At 40.6% G+C, this 23,484-nt stretch overlaps 1 protein-coding gene across 1 annotated transcript in view; it reads left to right on the top strand.

Moving 5' to 3' along the window:
• Window positions 1-11,673: 11,673 nt before the first annotated feature.
• rsu1 (Ras suppressor protein 1) overlaps window positions 11,674-23,484 on the top strand; it is a 103,912-nt gene continuing 92,101 nt past the window's right edge. The window contains exons 1-4 of the mRNA XM_084703398.1: window positions 11,674-11,987; window positions 12,361-12,472; window positions 12,754-12,804; window positions 20,124-20,244. Of these exons, the coding sequence (XP_084559524.1) occupies window positions 12,364-12,472; window positions 12,754-12,804; window positions 20,124-20,244 (281 nt within the window). The 5' untranslated portion in view covers window positions 11,674-11,987; window positions 12,361-12,363. The remainder of the gene's footprint in view (window positions 11,988-12,360; window positions 12,473-12,753; window positions 12,805-20,123; window positions 20,245-23,484) is intronic.

The following is a 23,484-nucleotide window of genomic DNA, read 5'->3' as shown; positions in this document are numbered from 1 at the left end:
CCAACGTCTATAAAGCCGAACAATGGATTTTTGGTGTTTCAAAACCCATTGACATTGTATGACTATGTTTAGCTTGTGTTCTGCTCCTCTCTCTTACCAACCGTCTCTGGAGGAGGGGATCCCTCTCTGAATTGCTCCTCCCAAGGTTTCTTCCATTTTTTCTCCCGTTGGGAGTTTTTCCTTGTCTTCCTTGAGGGTTTAGGTTGGTTGAGGGGCAGTTCTATGGGCGTATGTGAAGCCCTCTGTGACATGCTTGCGTGTAAAAAGGGCTATACAAATAAATTTGATTTGATTTGAATGTACACCCCTGCAGCCAATCAGAATTGAGTATTCACCCAGACCATGGTATAATACATAATAATGAAGGATACAAGTTCTTAAGAGGAATTTGTGGCACACCTCCATACTGGATGTCAGTACAGAAAGACATTTTTGCCATGATAAGAGAACTTTCCATACCCACTTTCTTTGCATCTTTCAGCTCTGCTGATTTGAGATGGCCTGAAATGCTGAACTCTATCCTGAGAATAGAAGGAAAACAATTAAATGTTGATGAGCTTGACTGGTCAAATTAAACTGTAATATTTAGTAAGATGTTGGAGAAAAGTAAAATAAAAATCATGTCCAACCATGTAAATTCTAAATTCTATATCTCAATTTAATCAATTGAGTCATATTTGAAATGAGCACTTTAAGGACTTGTGTCTTATGTTGAGACCACCACCATTAGTAAGTCATCACAGACACACGTTCACACACTCTCACCATCTGTGTTGCAAGTGGTAAATACAACTCAAAAGTGTACCCCCAAAAGGAGCAGGCAGACACAGTTTCCTGATCATCTAGGACTTCCACTTGAGAAAGTAAATGGTATATTGGATCAATATTCAGCAACCACATATGGCATACATACTGGCATATGACTATTAGTTTCACTGTTACCTCTGTATGGCACAGTGGGACGACAGTCACTGCAGAGAACAGTAATACATTTCACTCCTACAATATTCATAAATAATTGTTGAATGACATGGTCACATTACTTGATTACTTGAAACATACATATGCCTGGGCTTCCAACCTGCTGCCACCAGGGTCTGAAGAAATGCACCCTTCCACTCCTTCCATCATTGGGTGACCCTGATAGCTGGAGAGGGCCAGCCCCCCCAGTTGCCTATTTTTCTTCCTGTTGGCTGCAAGCAATTTCATTGTTCTATAGGCTTTTTGTAGATATAAAATATCCTAAAGAGACTAGTTCAGGCAATTCAGCCTTGTACTTGCCTTGTACCTTGCCTTAAAATAGGCTATGTACAAGGATTGGCTTACCGTTTTGAATTATGTTTTTAAAAGGTAAATAATTTTCACCGCAAAATGGAAGCACGCTTTCACGGGCGGTTTCTGTACATACCGCGGGATACATAATTAGGCGCACTTTACGCATCTCCTCCCATCTCTTTATGGGAAATCCCACTTTCCCCTTGACCCTCCCGTGAATGCATATATGACTCGGAAAAGCGCAATTTGCCATTTTCAGTTCCCGCGACAGGTAGTCTGCGCTTTTCCATCAGTGCGGCATGTTTGTACATACCTCGCCATGCTTTTACGCGCAAAGGGCGAAACAAATACGCCTGAAGTTGGCACAAAAGCGTTAGTACGGTGTCTCAATTGTATTTTCTCAGGGAATGCGCCGACACAACTTTGTATGTCTGCGCCAAACATTTCAGCCGACTGTTTCCTCAACTTGAACTAATACAAAGCTGGCCTTGCTGAAACGAAATTCTGGATCAGTACTAACTCTCCTTGGTCCAGCTACAAACCTCGAACAAGTAAGTTAACTAACGCTACATCATTTTGTTGCTTTACTGTATACTAATGTGGCCCTACGTTCACACTGTAGCGACGCAAATAGCTTGCCATCGCTCGCCTTCCCACAGTTCACCACGCTGGGGGGCGTTTCAAACAGATTATCTAGAACAGGGCAGAGCCATAGAAAAAGAGTTGCGACACGCTTTGATCTCGCCGACACGTGATCACGTGGTTCATGTAGCTCGCTGTAGTTCCAAAAAACCCCACCGCTGTCAACTTTTTTGAATGGTTTTCAATGGAGCTGGCCAACGGAAGTCGCTTTGTCAGGCAAATGACGAATGTAAAAGGCTCGGTTGAAGAAATCCGATATTCTGGCTATCTGCAGCTGACTTGTATCTACATAAGGCAGTCCTCCCTGATGTTTTTGGTGTAAAATGGAGTGAACTACAACATTGTGAACACTCACTGCCAGTGAAACGCAGGAAAAAAGCTAGAGCTTTTTTGTCACGTGGTTCCGGTAGCTCGCTGTAATAAAACCCCCCCCCACTGCTGTCAACCTGTTTGAATGGTTTTCAGCGGGACAGACAGCAGCACCATCTCATTTCACGGATATTTTCGGTATATAACACAATGTCAATTGGTTACTGGTGTGTTGTATCATGTATGTCTGCTACTTTATTAACATGTATGTATAACTAACTTATAATACATAACGCAATATTGTGAAGCAGAGAGCTAGAAATGGCTATGCTAGCAGTAGCCTATATTGTTCCACTTAAAGGGGCAATTGACTGTTTTTTGGGGGTATTTCACACTGTTCCTTAAGGTCTCCAAATAGGGTATGTAACATTGGTTGGGTTGAAAATGGCCCGGGTGCTGTTCTATGCCCACTGACAGATCCTCTGAAATGTTCCAGGGAAAAAACACTAGCTTTTCTCCCTTTATGGTATGCTCATTAATATTTAGATGATTGGTTGGTTTTCAACGAGTGAAGCTGGGGAGTAAAAACACAACACGGCCAACAGCAGCACTCGCTGAAACACCGAAGTTGGAGACTTGAAATAAAAACGTGCAAATAAAGTGTTGTGTCTACACAACACTGTTTTCAACAGATTGACTATATATCATTTGAAATGATAACATTACTTGTTTCCACTTCTGTTGTTGAAGCAAACTGGATTGACTTGGGTGGGTAGAACGTTAGGCTACAGCTTAGCAACCAAACCATATCCTGATTCTACTCGGCTTCAGTTAGCTAGCTTGCTCTAAATAACTTGCTGAAAAATAACATGACCAAGATCTGGACAAACATGCATCTTGAACTGTAGATTTACATTACACAGGTTATTTATTTGAATGAAACACAGTCAGGAACATGAATCAACGTTAGCCCCATTGCCAATAAACTAGGCTAAATTATCACACATTCTACCTATAATCTTGCGTTAGCAAGCTAAACTTGTTTACATGCCTACAGTCTAGGTGTTACTAGTAACAGTTACTAGCAATGCTACCGTATCCTGTATCAAGCACCTGCCTTTCTCCAGTTCTTTCAAATAGATTATCTAGACAGGTGTTAGCAATAAGCCAGACTGCTGTTCGTTTTCTGGCTATTTTTCGGAAGCTTCCCTTCTAATGCCGACTACAGCTAGTCTAGCTAGAGTCATTTGATGTGTGTAGAAACTTATTTAGCATTCTACCTGGTATGCTATATTATACAGGAAATGTTAGCATTGCTAATAACTATTAGCACAACATCATACTGTCCTTATAGGCGGTTGCAATGAGCATACGGTCGGAACAGCACCTCTTTCCAGGTTCAGCTTCCTAGCAAATCCTGCTTGCAATTGTCCAAGGTTGTCAAAACTGTCTTGGGCGAAATGTTCAGAGCAAACGAATGATTAAGTGTCGAACTTCGCCGGGATCTTCTCATAAGACAACAGCAGCCATGCCTGTTGAATGTTCGGCTCCTTGGGAAGACTGTGAGTGTTAACCTTCCCTGTAGGTTACAGCCTGGAACACAGCGTGGTCCATTTTCAATATCCTTGATATAATTCAAAACGTTCTTCTTTGTAATTCCTTATAAGTAGCTTACACAGAGCAGCGCGCAGTTAAACTAGTATCGGAGATGGACGCTACCTCGGGCTGGTCTGGATGTAAATTCCGGGGCGTGACAAAGATAGACCAGAGCCAATAAGAGGGTGATCGCCGGTCCTACGTAGGACCGGTAGCTTTGTTGAAAAGCTAGCGTTTTACAGCCAAAGTTTTTCTTTTTGAGATTTGAATAGGAAAGAGGTGTCAATGGACTTTGATATTCACGGTATGTTCATTTTACCCACCGAACTGTCGTTATTCAACTATGACAAGGTAAAATCGGTTTTGCAGTCAATTGCCCCTTTAACGTTTAACCTTCGACTGTTGAAGTAAATGGGACTTGTTCAACTTTTTTTTATTCAGTATATTTTTTTTTTTTACAATTTACCACATTAACAACATTTATGTTTGTAGTACTTGATGCAAGTTGAATCTAACCAGGATCACCAGCAACCGTTCAATAGAAAAAAATGAAACAGAATATACAAGGCAACCAACTGCAATTCAATAAAACATTTTATTGTACAATATGTCCAGTGTTCTTCCACTCCTTTTGTTTGTAGTGAGCAGGTGATCTAAAGGTCTGCTTTTCACAAACCTTAGACCGTAAATGCATCTAGTCAGTGCCCCCGCTAGCCATTTTGGTGCCCTACGCATAATTCCTTTATGATGCATAGGCTAACTATAAGTTAGTAACACATTTCCCGTATTTAACAATAATTAAACATGGACTTACCTGAAAGTGATGCACGGGCATCATCTCGCAGTTTATTTCTTTTTCTGCCCCTGACTCCTGTTGTCTTTTTGAGGCCATTTCCGAAAAGTTTACCTAGCCTACTGTCAAAATTCGTCAGGCCACTGTGGTAGGAAAGGGCACCCACGGCGAGCTTGGAAAGTTGAGTGTGTATTTGTTTTTTTGGGGGATGGGGGGGATGGGGGGGGATGTCACCGTCGTAACATTTGAGCATTTAAATATATCTCTTGTTTTGCCTGTTTTGTGATTTACATGCCTAAAAGGTGCGTAATATTTATATAGGCCTACTGAAATAATATCAACATTATAATAACTGATGATTTTTCAGTTGGCAATTTTTTGGTGCCCCCTACATTTTATCTACAACTGGCTATATGAAATATTACTAATAACAATTGATATGGGCTGGTTGAAATATGAAAACATTTAGGATTTTCATCAATTGACCAGCTAACTTGCTTCGGACCCCTTAATCTGCCATTCATTGTTGCTAGCTCTACTAACTAGGCTAATAAGAGAAGACAAACTTAGTATGCCAACGAACACCAATAACTGGAACTAATTTGACAGACTATAAACCAAAGACTTCTGGTTATGATACACATGCTCTCTAGCTAGCTACAGTAAAAGTGTTGGTTAGCTGTACGTAAGTGCTAGCTACTAGACTTACAGTCTAGCTCTAACTGCATTTAGAATCTAACAAGCTAAAATCTTACGAAAATGTTTATCTAAAGTTGGCTATATGAAATACTACTCATAACAATTGATATGTGGTGGTTGAAATATAAAAAAATGCATGATTTTAATCAATTTACCAGCTAACTTGCTTCGGAGACACTGAAAATGAATGGGGTTTAATGGTGGAAAATACAATGTTTGGAACTATAGCTCGCGTAAGAGACACGCTTTACTTACGCATTCCTTGATAACAATGGGAGTCAATGGAAGTGTCGCAACTCTCTTTTTCTATGGCTCTGGAACAGGGGTTTTCAGTGTAAGACAGTGAGCCTAACTTGAGAGAACATCAAGTCACCGGGGCCTCCCCCATTTTAACGGGGTCATATAATAATTTTTTGGGGGGTATTTTACTCTGTTCCTTAAGGTCTCCGAAGAGGGTATGTAACATTGGTTGGGCTGAAAATTTCCCGGAATAAAACGAGAGGGTTTCTTCTTTCTATGGTATGCTCAGAGCCTGTTTAAGGAGAGCCTTGCCACTCCCCATTAAGCCCCATTGTACCGAATTTGGCTGCAGTTCCACCAGAACTCCACTGGGGGTGGTCGCGAGCGAGTGCATGTTGAATGGCAGTCTATGGAGCTAAACAGCTAAATTTGTCTCTTTCGCCTGATTGTCGTTGAGACATCTCCGATTTGAAGCAGTAGCTCTGGTCTTACGATGTGTATGACGTCAGTGACATTTTCAAAAACGTTTTAGAACAGAAAGGTGACTTTCAAACAATCTAACAGCCAGCAGTGTGTATTTTTTTGCCTCCCCTTTTGAATTCAGAATTCAAATTACTAGACAAAAAATTATAACCTGAGAAAAGTGGATTTTGAGGGGTACCGCTCCATAGACCTCCAGTAATGTTAGTAATGTTATCCTTTTATAGATTTTTAAGTAAATGAATGATGCACTGACCGGAAGCACTTTAATTGTGTTGTACCTGTGACAATGACAATAAAGATCTATTCTATTCTATTAATTTGTATAGTATGTGATTGTGTTGGGGGCACAGTCTGGCCCAAGGGGAATGCTGTATACTGTAGTTACATGGAGGTTTTTGTTAATGGACCCAGTAGTGTTTGTATGGGGATAATTTATACATGAGATGATCAATAAAACTACCATACCTGAGAAATCTTTAGAACAATATAATTATCAGTTCTTGCAACTGGCTGAGGCTAAAATATCAGAACAATGGCCATTTGGTCTCATAAACACAAGTCATTGTATTCCACACTAGTACAACATGATGCTAGTGTGTCCACTTCTCTCAGGCAGACAGTCTGAAAGGTCAACCAGCCCAACACATATTTCCTACATTTGCCTACACTAACTGCAGCCAAGGTGAGGCAGTGCATCAAAAAGATCAACCCTCGCAAGGCGCCTGGCCCAGACGGCATATCAGGTAGGGTCCTCAGGGGCTGCGCTTGTCACATCCGCGCACGGGCGCCAGCCCTCTAGAGGGCGACACTTATCGTAGAGCACCTAGCACTAACCTTTCTTCTTCTACACTGGGCTACACCTGCGGTGATCACCGCTTCCGACTTAAGCACTGGGTGTCCTTCCCCCTTCACTCTGTCATGGAGTGTCGTGAGTACAATGTCTTTTGTTCCCTCTTCTCAGGAAGACTTGTTTGTGGGCCTTTACCCCGTTTTGTTTTTACCAATGTGAACGTGAGTTAGCTTAGCACAAGCTAGCCGCGACTGCCATTGACTCTCACTAAGTGTGTGCCTCTAGGCTGAAGGGGATACTTCTTTCCTTTTGGGATTATACTTTTTCTTCTGGAATAGCTTTGTTAATTGGAATACCTTTGTTTACTGGAATAAACTCTTTTGTTGAACCTGACCTGCAATCTGCGTGTGTGCATGAAAACCCCGGCCTGATAGCGCTGACCAGCTAGCAGGGGTCTTCAGTGACATCTTCAACCTCTACCTCAGCCTGTCTGTACTCTCCACCTGCTTCAAGAGGACCACCATTATCCCTGTGCACAAGAACACCAAGGTCACATGTATGAATGACTATTGCCCTTTAGCACTGACCTCTTGTCATCATAAAGTGCTTTGAGCGGCTAGTCAAATCAATCATCTGCTCCTCGCTCCCCCCTACCCTGGACCCAATGCAGTTTGCTTCCCACCTGGACAAAGGGAATATGTATGTGAGGATGCTGTTCATTGACTACAGCTCAGCATTCAACACCATTATCCCCTCCAGACTTGTAACGGTGCGGTTGCCCGTTACCGCTAGCAAGCAACGTACCGTCGCGGGGAAGCCGTTCATGCACCGCATGGCGAACGGTGATATTCTGTGTCCGGACGAAGGGAAGACCCGACGGAAAGTCGGAGGGGTCTTTCTTAACCCTTGTGCTGCCTTCGGGTCACATGACCAAAAGGTTCATAACGAACCATCGTTGTGTTTACCCAATTTTACCCAATACAAAAGCAAATAAAAATAATTTTCTTTTAACCTTCGCAATGTGGGGGGTCTGAGACAGCCCAACGGTTAAAAGAAAATGCTTCACTTTGTTTTTGTATGCGGTAAAGTTGTCGCAAACATAGGTGGGTCACAATGACTGATGGGTCAGAATGACCCGAGGAGAACACAAGGGTTAAAACGTGAGCGTACGGAACATACGACTTGGGTGGTGGAAACGGGTGTTTGTATAAGGTGAGCGCTGGGGAGCTATTTAGCGGGTTAGAATGTTGTGTAGCAGGATGGTAGGTGGATTTTCCTGTCTGTAGTATTTTAGGGAATGTATGTATTTTTAGTTAGGTGGAGTCAGGAGTATCGTAAGATTAATTGATTTAGAAGGGGGATAATGGGCAGAATGGGTGAGGCTGCGCGGATAAAAGGGCAGAGCAGAGCAGGTGGAGGCAGCGGGGACTAAGGGGAACAGCCGACCACACCTCTGGCGAGCCAATATACGTGATGCCGAAATGACCTGAGTTAGCGGAAAGGTTTGGAAAACGTCTGGTTATTTGGGGAAATTGTGTAGGTAGGGGAACTTAGAATTCCAGGTTTTTTTTCAATTTTATTAATAAACCCTTCTGGGATTGACTCTAAAGCCTTGAAGCACTGCCTCCAAGTTTTTGTCACCGCCGCAAAGTTGGCCATCCCCAAGTTTGTGGACCTGGGACTAAGCACCTCCCTATGCAGGTGGATCTTCAACTTCCTGACGGGGAAGCCACAGGTGGTGAGAATCGGTGACCGCACCTGACCGCACCATCCACACTGATCACCAACACAGACACCCCCCAGGGCTGTGTGCTCAGCCTTGTTCACTCACAACTGTGCGGCAACGCACAGCTCCAACCTGCTTGTTAAGTTTGCTGACGACACAATTATTGTGGGCCTCATCTCTGACAGTGTCAGCCTACAGAGAGGAGGTTGATACCCTGAAATCATGGTGTCAGGACAATAACCTCTCTCAACGTCAGCAAGACCAAGGACATGATTGGGGACTATAGGAGGCGGCAGGAGGAGGAGCATGCACCCCTACACATCAACGGATCCGAAGTGGAGAAGGTCAGTTGCTTCAAGTTCCTCGGGGTGAACATCAGCAATGATCTCACCTGGTCTGTTTACACGGACAAAGTAGTCAAAGTGGCCCGTAAACGCGTCTTCTTCCTGAGGAGACTGAAGAAGTTCAGCATGGACATCCTCACGAACTTTTACAGATGCACTATAGAGAGCATACTGACTGGTTGCATCACAGTGTGGTATGGGAGCTGCACAGACAGGGACCGCAAGGCCTTAAGTAGTGTGGTCCGTTCTGCTTAGTTCATCATCGGCAACACAATTCACAATGAATTCTCTTAGCATTCATATATAGCATAATCAAGAAATAGCTATTAAATTGAAACATACTCAAAACAGAAAATGTCATTGATAATCATCCAGCTTGTTACATTTACATTTATTCATTTAGCAGACGCTTTTATCCAAAGCGACTTCCAAGAGAGAGCTTTACAAAAGAGCATAGGTCACTGAACATAACAACGAGATTGTCCCAAACATTGCAAGTAGCCAAAAACATGAAGCATACATTGTGAAAAAGCTAAACAAGTGCCAAAAGGGAAGACCCATAAGAGCATGCTGTTATACAAGTTACAAATTAAAACAACATGAACCACAAAAGTGCAGGACTGTACCTGTAGAGGACAATCAACAGTAACATATTTCACAGCGAGTACAAGACTTAGCTTCATTATATCTAACCTAAAAGAGCAATGAGTCACTTAATAAGAGTCATTGTGATCCTGGAGGAAACTAACAAGTCCAGCCAAGCATTCTTAAGTGCCGTTGTACTCCCGGAACAAGTGCGTCTTGAGCCTTTTCTTGAAGGTAGGGAGACAGTCAGTGTCCCTGATGGAGGTGGGGAGCTGGTTCCACCATTGGGGGGCCAGGCAGGAGAAGAGCTTGTGTTGGGACCGGGCAGTCTTGAGCGGTGGGACCACCAGGCGGTTGTCTGAAGAAGACCGTAGGTGACGGGTGGGGGTGTAAGGTTGCAGGAGAGACTTGATGTAGACGGGTGCAGTCCCGTTCACTGCTCGGAAGGTCAGTACCAGGGTCTTGAATCTGATACGGGCGTTGATGGGTAGCCAGTGGAGAGAGATGAGGAGCGGGGTAACATGGGAGCGTCTGGGTAGATTGTAGACCAGGCGGGCCGCCGCGTTCTGAATCCTCTGAAGAGGGCGGGTTGCACATGCTGGGAGACCAGCGAGCAGCGAGTTGCAGTAGTCCAACTTGGAGAGGACCAGTGCTTGGACTAGCAGCTGGGTGGAGTGCTCAGACAGGTATCTCCTGATCTTCCGGATGTTGTAGAGGGTAAATCTACAAGACCGGGAGACTGCGGCGATGTGGCCCGTGAGGGAGAGCTCGTCATCCATGGTAACCCCGAGGTTCCTGGCAGAGGATGAGGGGGTCACCGTCGCAGATCCCAGGGTGATTGACAGATCGTGGGAGATGGAGGGTTTAGCCGGGATGATGAGAAGTTCAGTTTTGGCGAGGTTCAGCTGGAGGTGTTGTTGTAGTGCTGATTCTTCTGGTTCGTACATTTTGCCATTGAACCACAACTTCCACCAGTTATTCTTGGACAAAATACATATGAGATATATTAATTATACAGGGATGATACCACAGTGGTCCCATGGGAAAATACAAATAATCGTTAAGATATATTGTCTTCTTTCTCTGGTGTCTCCTCCGCACCGACAGATCACACGTCAGACGTCATGCAGCCCGTTTATGAGATGATTTAATGTCTCAGTGTACAATACAGAAGGCATCTAACAAATGATCGTCAGATATTAAACTACTCATGAACTATAATAACTGGTGAACAAAGGGTATCGATAGTGTTCCCCCCAATGTAAGGGTGGATGAACTACTGTACAGCCCTTAAACCATCCATGCTTAATACAAGGTATCATGTCGAAGCTAACTCAAGCTCAGGCATTTTTCGTTTATCAAAAACAAAAAGAATATGAAGGTTGAAATGTGAAGGGTTTGGTGATAAGACGATTATTGATTAACCAGGGTCATAGCCAATAAATCAATAACAACACAAATGTTCAAGTATTTCCTCAATATCTGTGCCAAAAATGACCACAGAACCTTCAGACCTGTTTCAAATGATTCTACTACTAAATGACCAAGTTGTTCAACCTTTGGTTTGGTGACAATGTTGATTATTGATTAACCCATAGCCAATAAATCAAAATACAAATTTTCCAGTATTTCCTCAATATCTTTATCAAAAATGAACATAGAAACTTCAAACTTGTTGCACATTCTACTAATATTATCAGACCAAGTTGTCCAAGCTTTGGTTTGGTGATGAAGTTGTTTATTGATTAGCCCATTTTAACCCGCGTTTTTACTCATCATTGCTTTTTTTAAGTCATTAGTCATTTTAAAAATGACTACTTGATAGTAAAATTTAAAATGTTACTACTAAAACGGGAATAGATACTAGTAAGAATTGGATTAGTTAATAGTACCTAAAAAACAGGTACTAGTAGCCTATCTAATGAAAAGTTACTAGTAAAACGGGAATAAATACTAGTAATAATTGGATTAGTTACTAGTAGCCTAACTAAAGAATAGTTACTCAAATGAAAAGTTACTAGTAAAACGGGAATATATACTAGTAACTATTGGATTAGTTACTAATAACTAAAGAATAAGTAGCCTACTAGTAGGCTAACTTTAAAATAATGACTAGTATGTTTATAGAAATAAATGATTAAACGGCTTGCCATACCTATTGTTTCACTGCGGAGCCTATTTTTGTTGCAACATCCTGCTTAAAAAGACCACAAATATACGGGACCAAGCCGTTGATCCTACTGTATAAACTTTCCTTTTTGTCTTATGGCTATTGAAAAGTTATTTGATGAAAAAGGAAACTACGCTTGAAGCTGTTTTTTTGTTGTCGTTTACAAAGCCTACATCCGTTTGTAGGAAGTTCCCTTTTATGGAAGCTTGAGAATTCTATGACACGCACATCGACTTCCGTTTGGGTGTGTAGTGGTAGCTCTGTCTACAAAATAATTACCAAAAGTCGTACCTTTTTAGAGCAATTTTTACCCATTATCCATTGCAGACTAAAAGGTAGGATTTCTGTTAAAGATACAATACGATTACTTCTCTGAAAAAACTTTGAAGTGTGTTGCTTTTCTTAACTTTGACATCTCACTGCATTTAAACTCGCCCTAGCCGATCCGTGGAGTAGATTTTCACTAGCACTACTCACATTATTTGTATATGTTACATTTACATGTAGTCATTTAGCAGACGCTTTTATCCAGAGCGACTTACAGTAAGTACAGACACATTCCCCCGTGGCAAGTAGGGTAAAGTGCCTTGCACAAGGACACAACGTAATTTTTCAAGTCTTGGAATCGAATCGGCAACCTTATGATTAATAGCCCGATTCGCTAACCGCTCAGCCATCTGACTCCCTATGTATGGTGTTTAATTGTAGAAGATGTCAAAGTCTTTGAAGAAAATTGTGGAGGAGAGTCGGGATAAGAATATACCTGAGGTGGACATGTGCGACAGAGGGATATCCAACATGCTGGACATCCCAGGACTATGTAAGGACATTAAGGCTTGTCTGTTCCACCCCGCTGGAATGCTGTTAAAAACTAAATTCATATTTTAATTATTTTCTTTATTATGGCAATAATTGTTCATTAAAGATATAAATCTGCAATAGAACACAACTGGGTAGTTACAAGTGTCAATCTTTTACAATACAGATCACAAATAGGCCTAACATTTAGAATTTGAGATGAATGGTAACATATAAATGCAGAAAATATTGAAGTATGACTTGTTGATAGTGGGCTGATTGTATATGTCTTTTATGTTTCAGTCACCTTGTCCAACATCACGCAGCTGGTTCTTAGTCACAACAAGCTCACAAGTAAGTCATGATTATTCTCTGTGTCTTTCTCTCTTTTCATCCTCTGTGGTTACTCTCAAGTATTTTACTGTGTATTTGTATGATGATTTGCCACAACCCTACAGTATGTGGCCTTCTGTACTACTAACCAAGACCACTAGAGAGCACACTTATTCTATCTTGTCCATTTCAATCAGAATCTGAATTGTGTTTAATGAACAAAGAACGAATGAACAAAAGGCAAATGTAGAAAATGTGCAACAAATTAAAATAAACTACTGGCAGAGCTATACAATATAATATAAAATAAAAATACAGTATAATATAAAATACAAAATAATATAGAATACAAATAATACTGAATATGTTAAAGTGACAGTGTCAGTGTCAGTTTGGGTCCTTGTTAAGAAGGCTAGAAGCAGAAGGAAAGAAACTGTTCTTGTGGCGTGTGGTTTTGGTCCTGATGGACCGCAGCCTTCTGCTGGGGGGGAGTGGTTGAAACAGAGTGTGTCCAGGGTGTGAGGAATCGGCCACAATCTTCCTCACTCGCCTCAGGGTCCTCGAGGTGTGCAGGTCCTCGAGGGTAGGCAGATTGCAGCCAATCACCTTCTCAGCAGTGCAGATGATACGCTGATGGTGTACCAGATGGTGATGGAGGTGGTGAGGATGGACTCAATGATGGCTGTGTAGAAGTGCACCATCATTGTCCTTGGCAGGTTGAATTTCTTCAGCTGTACATCCTCTGTTGTGCTTTCTTGGTGAGGGCGCTTATGTTCAGTTCCCACTTGAGGTCCTGGGAGAGGATAGTACCCAGGAAGCGGAAGGACTCCACAGTGTTGACTGGGGAGTCACACAGGGTGATGGGGGTGAGAGGGGCTGTATTCTTTCTAAACTCACCATGTTGGGGATATTTGGAGAGACCTTAACCTTTTTCATCCCCTGTTAGAACAGTGTGATGTTTAAAGTTTGTGGTAGGGGGCAACATTTGTGTCATATTTAGGTTTTGTTTTGCAACACTGAGATTTGCAACAAATAGATTTTGTTCAAACACCTAGATTAGAAGATTTCCAGAAATGGAAATGTGTCTTTGGGGCGGTTGCCTTGCTCCATACCAAAGTCTAGCCTACCTTTTTCACAGTGTATTCACTCACTGCGTTTACATGGATTCGAAATACTGGCTTATTTGGACTGAAATAGAATTATCCGTTTCTTGTAAACACCTTTGTTCGAATAATTGCGGTCCAAGTACGATCCGATCGACACCCCGAGATGACTCGATCCGAGTCGGTTGATAATTCGGACATCGCATGCTTGTAAACGGTGAATTGGACGATGGACTGGACTCTGTGTCTTTGCGCATGCTTGAGATCCTGCAGCCCTCCCTCCCAGATCGTGACCTGGAAGTAAAAAAAGACGATAAGTTGTCGCTGCCGGGAGCCGGCCCGGCAGAAACAAACAAACAACGCGAGTCAATAGCGCCGTTTGCATTCGTAGTACTCCTATTGTCATCATGCACAAAATGTAGAGGGACATAGCTTCACCTTGCTCTCCGTTTGCCGTCTTTCTCGAAATGGGGATGTTGTTGTTGGTAGTGGTGAAGAGGTCAAGCGGAAAGGGCTGTATCACCACTAGTTGTAATGAAAACAGTGCCACGTATTGTACTGGGATATGACATGCTTTCGGCCAATGATTCGGTTTATTCACTGCCATATATATTCGGATAATATTTGGGGCAATATTTTTGGGGCAATGCAGTTGCCCCAAAAATTTGCAAATTTACTTAGTATTTCTAGTTAAGTGAGGCAAATTTAAATGGTCCCATAAGGAAAAAACGATCCCACAAATCTGACCCAGATCGTCATGATGCACATGGCCCAACTACCAGGGCCGGCCCAAGGAATAAGCAAACTAAGCTGCTGCTTAGGGCCCCTGTGGCTACCAGAGGGCCCCCAAGAACACATGAAATTACAGTTTAATGTATTATGTAAAAATTTATGTATTCTTTTTTTTTTTTTTTGGCAACGATAAGCGACACCGAGGGGCCCCCAAATCAATTTTGCTTAAAGCCCCATAAAGGCTTGGGCCGGCCCTGCCAACTACACATATATCTACTTACTAAACTAGTGAAGTAGACTTTCACTACGATCTGACAATACCTTATGTTTCTTGAGGTTTCTTAAAGAAGCTGTCCTCTTATTTTCAGTGAAGGACTCGGCTTCTAATCTGTGTGTAGAAAACAAATTATTTGGCTCTTTGTTTACCTGTGTGCATCTCCCTGTCCCCGTCTCTACTAATTGTCTGTGACCATCACAGCCAAGGAGATTACACATTTATCCCGTCTATTTATAGAGAAGATCAAAGACATTTTAGGTGAGCTAATTAGGATCATTATCATCCATTCCCTCATACCTACGGGTGGAAAAGGTGTGTTGCGATATGTATGTGGGTAAAACAGAATTTTAGTTATTGATGGTATTAATTTGTCCTATGAAGGAGGATGCATTGTGAGTCTTATTCTTTAGTCCATGACTTTATTCTTTTTCATAACACTGCAGTTGTTTTTGTGCTCTGAAATTCTCTGATCTTGCCCTACTTGCTTTAAAAAGCCCCATTTATAAAAGATAATGTTGTCTTTTTTAACGTTTTGAAGGCAGTCAGGAATTATGGTGACATTTGGACAGTCTTTCATCAGTGAGGTAAACGTACAGGGGGATTGTACTTGCAAAAAGAGAGATTAGGTGGATGGAAACTGAGGAATGAAGAGAGATGGGATACAAGTGAGAGGGAGAAAGTGATATGCTAATCAGAGCTTGGGTGGACCCTTTCCTTGCTAATTGATAACATGGCTCTTCCTTATTACTATCAATCTCTCTCAACATTATTTGCAGTGGAGTTTCAGATCAGTTACACCAACCTATGCACACACAACAAAATGTAACTGATCCCAATTAATTTTAATTAATTTAAGATGCACACACACTTAAGAAAAATTCCCTTTGGGCTGCTGCATGCTACTTTAAACTCATGCTATTCTGCAAACATGCAACCTTAATAAACGCCACTCCTACCATCGGTTGCGCATGAAAAGAGTGAACTACTGATTTGGTCTGTTAGTTCTTCATCTTTGGAAGAAGTGATGTGTACTTTGGTCATCTGACTCTGGACTATATTTGCATTGATTCACCATACTCACATGACCCATGGAGACCGTCACAGAAGAAATGCAATAGATTTTAAAAATCCAAGGTCAACCTTTGTGAAAGACATACAAGCACGGTCTTAAAGCAATAGACTACAGAGACATCATTTTTAGGGCTGTCCCCACTTAGTCGACTAGTCGATTTTCTGGTCGATATCCTCTTGGTTGACTAAGATTTTTTTAGTAGAGCTGCCATATGGCAGTGTGAGATCTGATTCCCGCTTGTGTCATCATTGCTGAATTAACAAAATGTTCAACAGAAATTGTAGATTATATTATTTAAGACATATGAACCAACTCTAATTATTTAAAAGAAAACGTGTTACTGTTTTCCCTTTCATTAATCTGTGCTTTGTTTTGTTTTGGTATTTTGCACACTGCACAAGCACAATTGGCTGCAGAACTACAAACTTGCCTACTTTGTCAGTGTTATTAGTCAAAATGGAAAAGAAATAAATCTGTGGTATGGCAGCATTTCATTAAAGTACATTTAGATTGACAAAGTACCGGGTGACTCGAAAAACGTTGATTGCAAACTGCCAACACAGTTTAGTTTTCATAGTTCGACGTCAAATATGATGTAGCCTACCACCTGAAAAACGTAAGTTGGTCTAGCCCTACTAAAGTCAATGCCCTGGGTTGAAAAATTAATAAGCCTATTATAAGAAATTAGTGCTGTCAGTTTAACGCGTTATTAACGGCGTTAACGCAAACCCAAATTAACGGCGTCAATTATTTTATCGCGCGATTAACGCTCTTTTTGGCCTAGCAAACTTTGTAGTTTTTTTCACATGCTGTTGCAACAACTACCGACGTTAGAAAAACTACAACACCACACCGGATCTAGCTAGACCGGAAACAAAACAACAGGCACGCCACACACACTTGTTTGGCTTGCGAGCTGGCTAAAGAGTAGTAGCAGAGCCCGTTTACGGATATTATACATTCTCTGGTAGTAGGCTAACGTTACGTTTTGAGTGGATGACGAGCGCGAGATGCCGAAATGGATGCCAATAAGATTCTGAATGGAAAATTTGCTTTTAAAAAGTTGCCAAATGGTTCTATTGACAAGACCAGTGATCTGTGTGTTTTGTCGTTGTAAACTGAGCTATCATCGCAGCACGTCCAGTCTGAAATACCACTTGATGGCCAAGCACACAGCTGATGCGAATTCTCTGTCCCCTCGTCAAAGCCAGGCGATTGCAATGTTGTTTTCAATAAAAAAAATATTTGCACAAAGTAATCCGAACCACTTTTCTATGTTGATAAGAGCATTAAAAGTTGAAAAAAGATTGGGACAAAAAGAATTCAGGGACATTTAGAATAGATAAAAATGTGCGATTAATTGTGATTAATCGCGAGTTAACTATGACATTAATGCGATTAATCGCGATTAAATATTTTAATCGTTTGACAGCACTATAAGAAATACATCCAAATCGAATGACATTATCTTCTCAGGCCAAGACAACAAAATCTTTCTCTGTTGCAACGTTCCCCACTCAGCTTCTACGCAAGTTCGCATGCTGCAAGTTTTCAGTCAGTGATAAGCGCGCTCTGATGATTTGCATGTTAAACAAACAATATTTTTAATTTATAGTACATTGTAAGAGATACTAAATACCATCAGCATTCAGTTACAACAGGACTGGTGATACGAATCCCTAACCCTAATATTAGTAGGCTATTAGCGGCTGAATCTGCAATGTCCAGCAGCCATTGAGCCATCAGATCGCGAAAATGTTTGTTCGTTTTTTTTATTTATTTTTTTAAAGCATTTAAAGTTCGATTAGTCGATTTTCAGACGTTTTAGTCGAGTCTTGGTCGACCAAAGAAAATCTTAGTTGAGGGACAGCCCTAATCCTTTTAATAACATTCCGGTTGGTTGCACTGTTAAAATTAAGAACACCTTTTAAAACTTACTTTCAAGTGCTGTGTTCTCAGACTATAATTACAAAATGTTCTTGGCCCCAATGTTTACTTTGCTTTTGTCATATCCTATAGCCTACCAACCATTTTGGTCAACCCAATAACACATTGAAACATGAGTAAACCCCTGTGGCCTATTTATATAGGTTGCATATGCACAAAAGAATGTGTAAAACAGTTCCTACGATAACTTTGGGATGATGAAAATTCAAACTTTACGCAAGAATGTGTGGTCCTCCGTACACACTTTGACTCATGCATGCACACAAAAAAAGGTGTAACTGTTACTCTGATAGCAGCAGGATGAAAAAAAGAAAATCCTTCAAATTGATTACATTGGGGCAAATATTTTTTTATATAACCTCTCACATGAAGAGTTCCCTGGAGCGTACACTCAAAAAACATGATTTCCCAAAAAAACAGATATCTGTTCATGCAAAAGAACCCCCCTAATATTTGTACAGTTTAATGGCAAATCGTATTTGATTGGATCGTAAATGTTTCAACACTTCCTAAATGTTATGAAATTCAATGTTATGAATTTTAGATTATGCTGTTGCCTCAGTCAGACAGATACGAATGCACAGTGTCACATTTCAATCAGGAGAGACCTTGATGAGTAAGGTGATGTTTATTTACAGAATGATAACTGTACTACAAGTGTTTGGAGCTTAGACCCCATGGGAAATAAAATGATCAAAGGGCGTCTGCCCTGTATCCGACGAGGAATCCCCCACGGAGTCCAGTCACTGGTGGTGGTAGCGGCAGCCGACAACGGGGAGCGTCACCTCCTTGGGTAGCATGGACACACTAAACGGGGAGAAACATAAAGGCACGGCATCATTATGATAGGCTGGCAGGCGGGGAAAGTTCTGTCACCGCTAATTAATAGAGTGGCTAAAAGATTGCCTATTGAAACCCAGATGACAGCCCGATATGAGAAAGAGGGAAAGGAGAGAGCGTTCTTAGCGAAGGGAGTGAATAGTGGAACATTATCATGTGTGCCCGAGTGCAGGGTTCGGTCTCGCCTGACTGAACTTGCGCTAAGCTTCATATGTTATCACATGTTCGTTGCACATGACTGTCAATGTAATCATACCCACACTGTGTCCACCAAACCCAGTGGGATGGGCGTGCACCCTGTTTTATAAATCGAAATATTTTTGTGCGTACTCTTTCTGTATTTCAATTGTACACAACATTTTCACATGAATTCTACGCACAGTTTTATAACTGAGCCTCCTGGTCAGATGTGGTCCAACTATGTTCATAATCCTAAAATAAATGATTAAAGGTAATTGGAGAGTTTACAAAGTTAAAGGCTCTGTCATAAATTCCCTCTGAAGTCAAGTCAGAAATGTAAACCTTTGTTTGAAGGGCAAATAGGTTCAAAAGAGGTTGTTGAAAGCACACCAGTTTTTTTATGATCGGTTTTCTTTCTGAGACCTAAATGTCTGATAATTAAACACAACAGTTAATTTCCAGTTTGAAAATGACAATTTCTCTACTTCCTTGGGGTGTGCGGGATTTGAAAAGTGTTTTTGAAGTTTCACTTCACACACACCCTTTCTGATACATTATCAGTATGCCAGAACAACTCTCGGCCATCGTGATCTCCCTAGGGCCATTCGTGTCATGTTCACCTGGTCTGTTTGTGTATGCCTCTCACTCCATTCCTCCATCCATCCCGTCTCTGTCTTTACCATTGATCAAACTTACCTCCCCCCCTCCTGTCTCTTACGCATAAATCTTTGTCCTCTCTAGATTTACCTGATCAGAGAGGAGGAGGAGTAAGGGTGGTGGGGGAGGTGTGGGTTGCAGGGTAGGTAATGTGTGACTTATCAATTATGCTAAATGACTCATCATTAAGATGGCAAACCCTTGGCCTCGGTCATAGAGGCAACTAATTCAACCGTTCAAGACATCCAGTCAGTGAACCTAGCGATTATTAGATTGTTTAGTCAAGCCATGTTGCACTGATGTTTTTAACAGGGTGGTGTATCACTGTTTAGCCGCTATGTTCATTTTTTGATTCTAGGTTGTGGTTGATGTTTGAAGTGATGGAGTTTGCAACGTTGATGTGCTCAGATGAATGGAAGGCTTGAAATTGAGACTTGTAGTTTGATCTATTTCACTCTCATTTTCACTGTTTTGTTTCTTGAATTCTCATTCTTTCACAAATTTCACATTTTCCATTTCACATTTTCCTCAGTCGTTCCTCCCAACATTGCAGACCTGAAGAACCTGGAGGTTTTGAATGTTTTCAACAACCAGATTGAAGAGCTGCCCACACAGATCAGCAGCCTACAGAAGCTGAAGCACCTCAACCTGGGGTGAGTGTGTGTTTATACTGTTGCATCTGTGAAAATAGCCAGTGAGTTTCTTATGCTTTGTCAAACTCTTAAAGCTTGACGGAGAATACCTTCTTTTCATTTTTCTGTCTGGTTTATTTGCACGTCTTCACCATCCCTCGGGTGAACTATGTATTTCATGAACTGGAGAGAAGTCAATCCTCCTGATTTCTCTCAATTTGTAACTCAATTCTAACCTGTTTTAATATATTAAAGTCCCAGAGCCCTCAAACCATTTAAGAGGACAGGGGAGGACTATAAACCAGAACATACATTTTGTAGATTAAAGATTAGGTCAGTTTCTTGGATTTTAACAACGTTCTCTCCTAAATGGTAAACACAACGGCCTGAGCCGGAGTATATCACACTTTAGGTATGTGGAGTCTGTGCTATTGGCCACCTGCAACCACATTGTCCCGAACCCTTATGCTTTTGCTGTGAACAAGGTTCTACAAGGAGGAGCAATCATTAGTCTACAGTGTCTTTGATCCCAGGTTGAAGAAGTAGTATATTAGCTTGTGTTGCTCCAAGACTTTCATTTTTTCAGACCCATTGTTCTGACCACTTTGTGTTGTGGTCTGACTATGCTGTATTGACAATATAAGTGAAATTTAGGGAGACGGGGGCACTGGGATTTACAGTGGGATTTCTGTTTACCTGTGTTCTCTGCAGTAGACATTAGACAAATGTAAATATTAATGAACAGAATAAGGCCTTGCCTTATTTTTATGATAATCTATCAGTCCTTATTGGTGTATTTATATATATAATCAGCACAACTTCATTACTGAAAATATTCACATTGACAAGCTGTGACAACTTGCAGCATCGCAGGAGTCACACACAGTGAGCTAACTTGGTAAAGTAATTAAAACTAGAGAGGGTAACATTTCTGGGGAAATTGTGGGGTGTGCTTGCGTTGGTTGCAGATGGGTCAGTTTTTTTTACTGACATTTACAACTGATATTTCTGTATATTTTCTATAAAAATGCATACTCATTGTTTATGAAGATTTAAAAGCCTACATTTGTTGCTGCTCATTAATTCAAAATACTAAGAGTGAAGTGCAGAAGGAAACAGTTGTCATCTCATTTCCCCTGCAAGAGGGAATGGTGATAGGCTATATCAGTGTTTTTCAACTTTTTTAGAGCCATGGCACATTTTTTACATTGGAAAAATCTTGCGGCACACCACCGAACAAAATTTTTACAAAATGACACTGTAGCTTAACAGTATATATAATTGGCCTTCGGCGAGCACAACCATTGTTCTCTCTCATATATATTTGTTATTATTTTATTATTTTCCCACCCCTAAAAAAACTTTGAGATTCCGATTGAGTTGGTTGTATTTGGGCAAACGTTACATTTGACGGTTTACTCTTGAATTAAGTTTTGTGGCCTTGTGTGCACAAAGGGAACTCAGTGCTAGCCTAATGTCACAATTTAATCTCATGTTCAGCAACAAGCATAGATATGATGTTCTAGTTAGTAACATAGACAGAGATATCAGCGAGGCCTCAGCATTAGTACCGTAGCTAAAAGTCTATGAAAGTTGAGGCTACTTGGTGCCCCTTCGTTCTTTTGGTGAGCAGTCTCACAAGCCCTACTCACCCGGCGTCATTGAGCCTTCCAGCTAAATACATATTTAGCACTAACGTTGCTACCTGCATACAGCTGGCAGCTTATATTGTAATATATTATTTTCCATTACATTGACCAATATATTATATATGGAAATACATGGGATAATATATTGATGATAATTATTTTACTAATATATTATAAGCTATAATATATATTCATGTAATATATTGCAATATATTGCAGAATACAGCAATGATTGCCGTTTTCCATATATTGCAATATATGGAACATGAATATATCATATGTGGTAATATATACCAAAATATATGCAATTATGTATTCATAAATAACCACCATAATGTATGCCGCTTTATATGGGAAAATGTATGAGTAATATATGTAAAGATATAGTGTCACATGTATGCTTCATATATCGTAGAATATATTCTAAATATATGTAAAATTATATGGAAAGATATATTGTAGAATGCATGTGTACATATATGAGAACATGCCTATACAATGTACACACATATATGGTGATATTTACATTTAGTAATTTAGCAGACGCTCTTATCCAGAGCGACTTACAGTAAGTACAGGGACATTCCCCCCGAGGCAAGTAGGGTGAATTGCCCAGGGACACAGCTTCTTTTTGTGCTTCCGGGAATCGAACCGGCAACCTTCTGATTAATAGCCTGCTAACTGAAAATGTGCCCCCAAAAACGTAAATTGTACTAAAACCGAAAGATTGACATTTACTTAGGGGGAAATGGCTAATTCAAAAGAAGTTTGCTGGAAGCGATCATTGTCAGTATATATTTCAAATATTTTTCCATATAATTTTACCTATATTTCAAATATATTCCACAATATATTGAACACATATCTGTACATTTATTTAATGTAAATCTTTCCATATAATTAGAATTCCCCCGTCAGGAATAGGCTTTAAGGTGACTTCCCCCTTAAGTCCCCTGCAAAGTTTCACCTTAATATGTGAAAATATGACTGAATTAGAGCTGTTTGAGCTTGGACCAAATGTGACTATGATTGCCATAGGAGAAACGTCTTATTCTATTATTCAGTAACTGAACACTGCAAAGTCTAGATCTTGGAATGGCTCAATTGGATGAGAGGGTTGTGCTGGTAAACGAAGGGTTCCAGGTTCAACTCCAGACATAGGCATTTTTTGGTTTGTTGACAAAACAGTTTCTAGTTTTCTGGGTAATCCCGGTGTAACTATCTATTATGTCAATTTTACAATATTTTGCCATTTTGAAGGAGGAATTCACCATTGCTGCTTGCAGCTATATAATTTTACATAATTCAAATATATTCTACCATATATTAAACATACATGTGACACTATATCTTTACATATATTACCAATACATTTTCCCATATAAATCGGAATACATTATGATGGTATTTATAGACATAAAATTGCATATATTTTGGGATATATAAACAGATATATTATATATTCATGTTTAATATGTTGCAATATATGGAAAACGGCAATCATTGCTGTATTCTGCAATATATTGCAATACATTACATGAATATATTATAGTTTATAATATATTAGTAATATATTTTTTATCAATATATTATCCCATGTATTTCTGTACAA

The sequence above is a fragment of the Hypomesus nipponensis genome, chromosome 8, assembly GCF_054491055.1.
Source record: "Hypomesus nipponensis isolate SF chromosome 8, ASM5449105v1, whole genome shotgun sequence".
NCBI classification, from domain to species: Eukaryota; Metazoa; Chordata; class Actinopteri; order Osmeriformes; family Osmeridae; genus Hypomesus; species Hypomesus nipponensis.
This window is presented reverse-complemented; position numbering and strand designations above follow the sequence as displayed.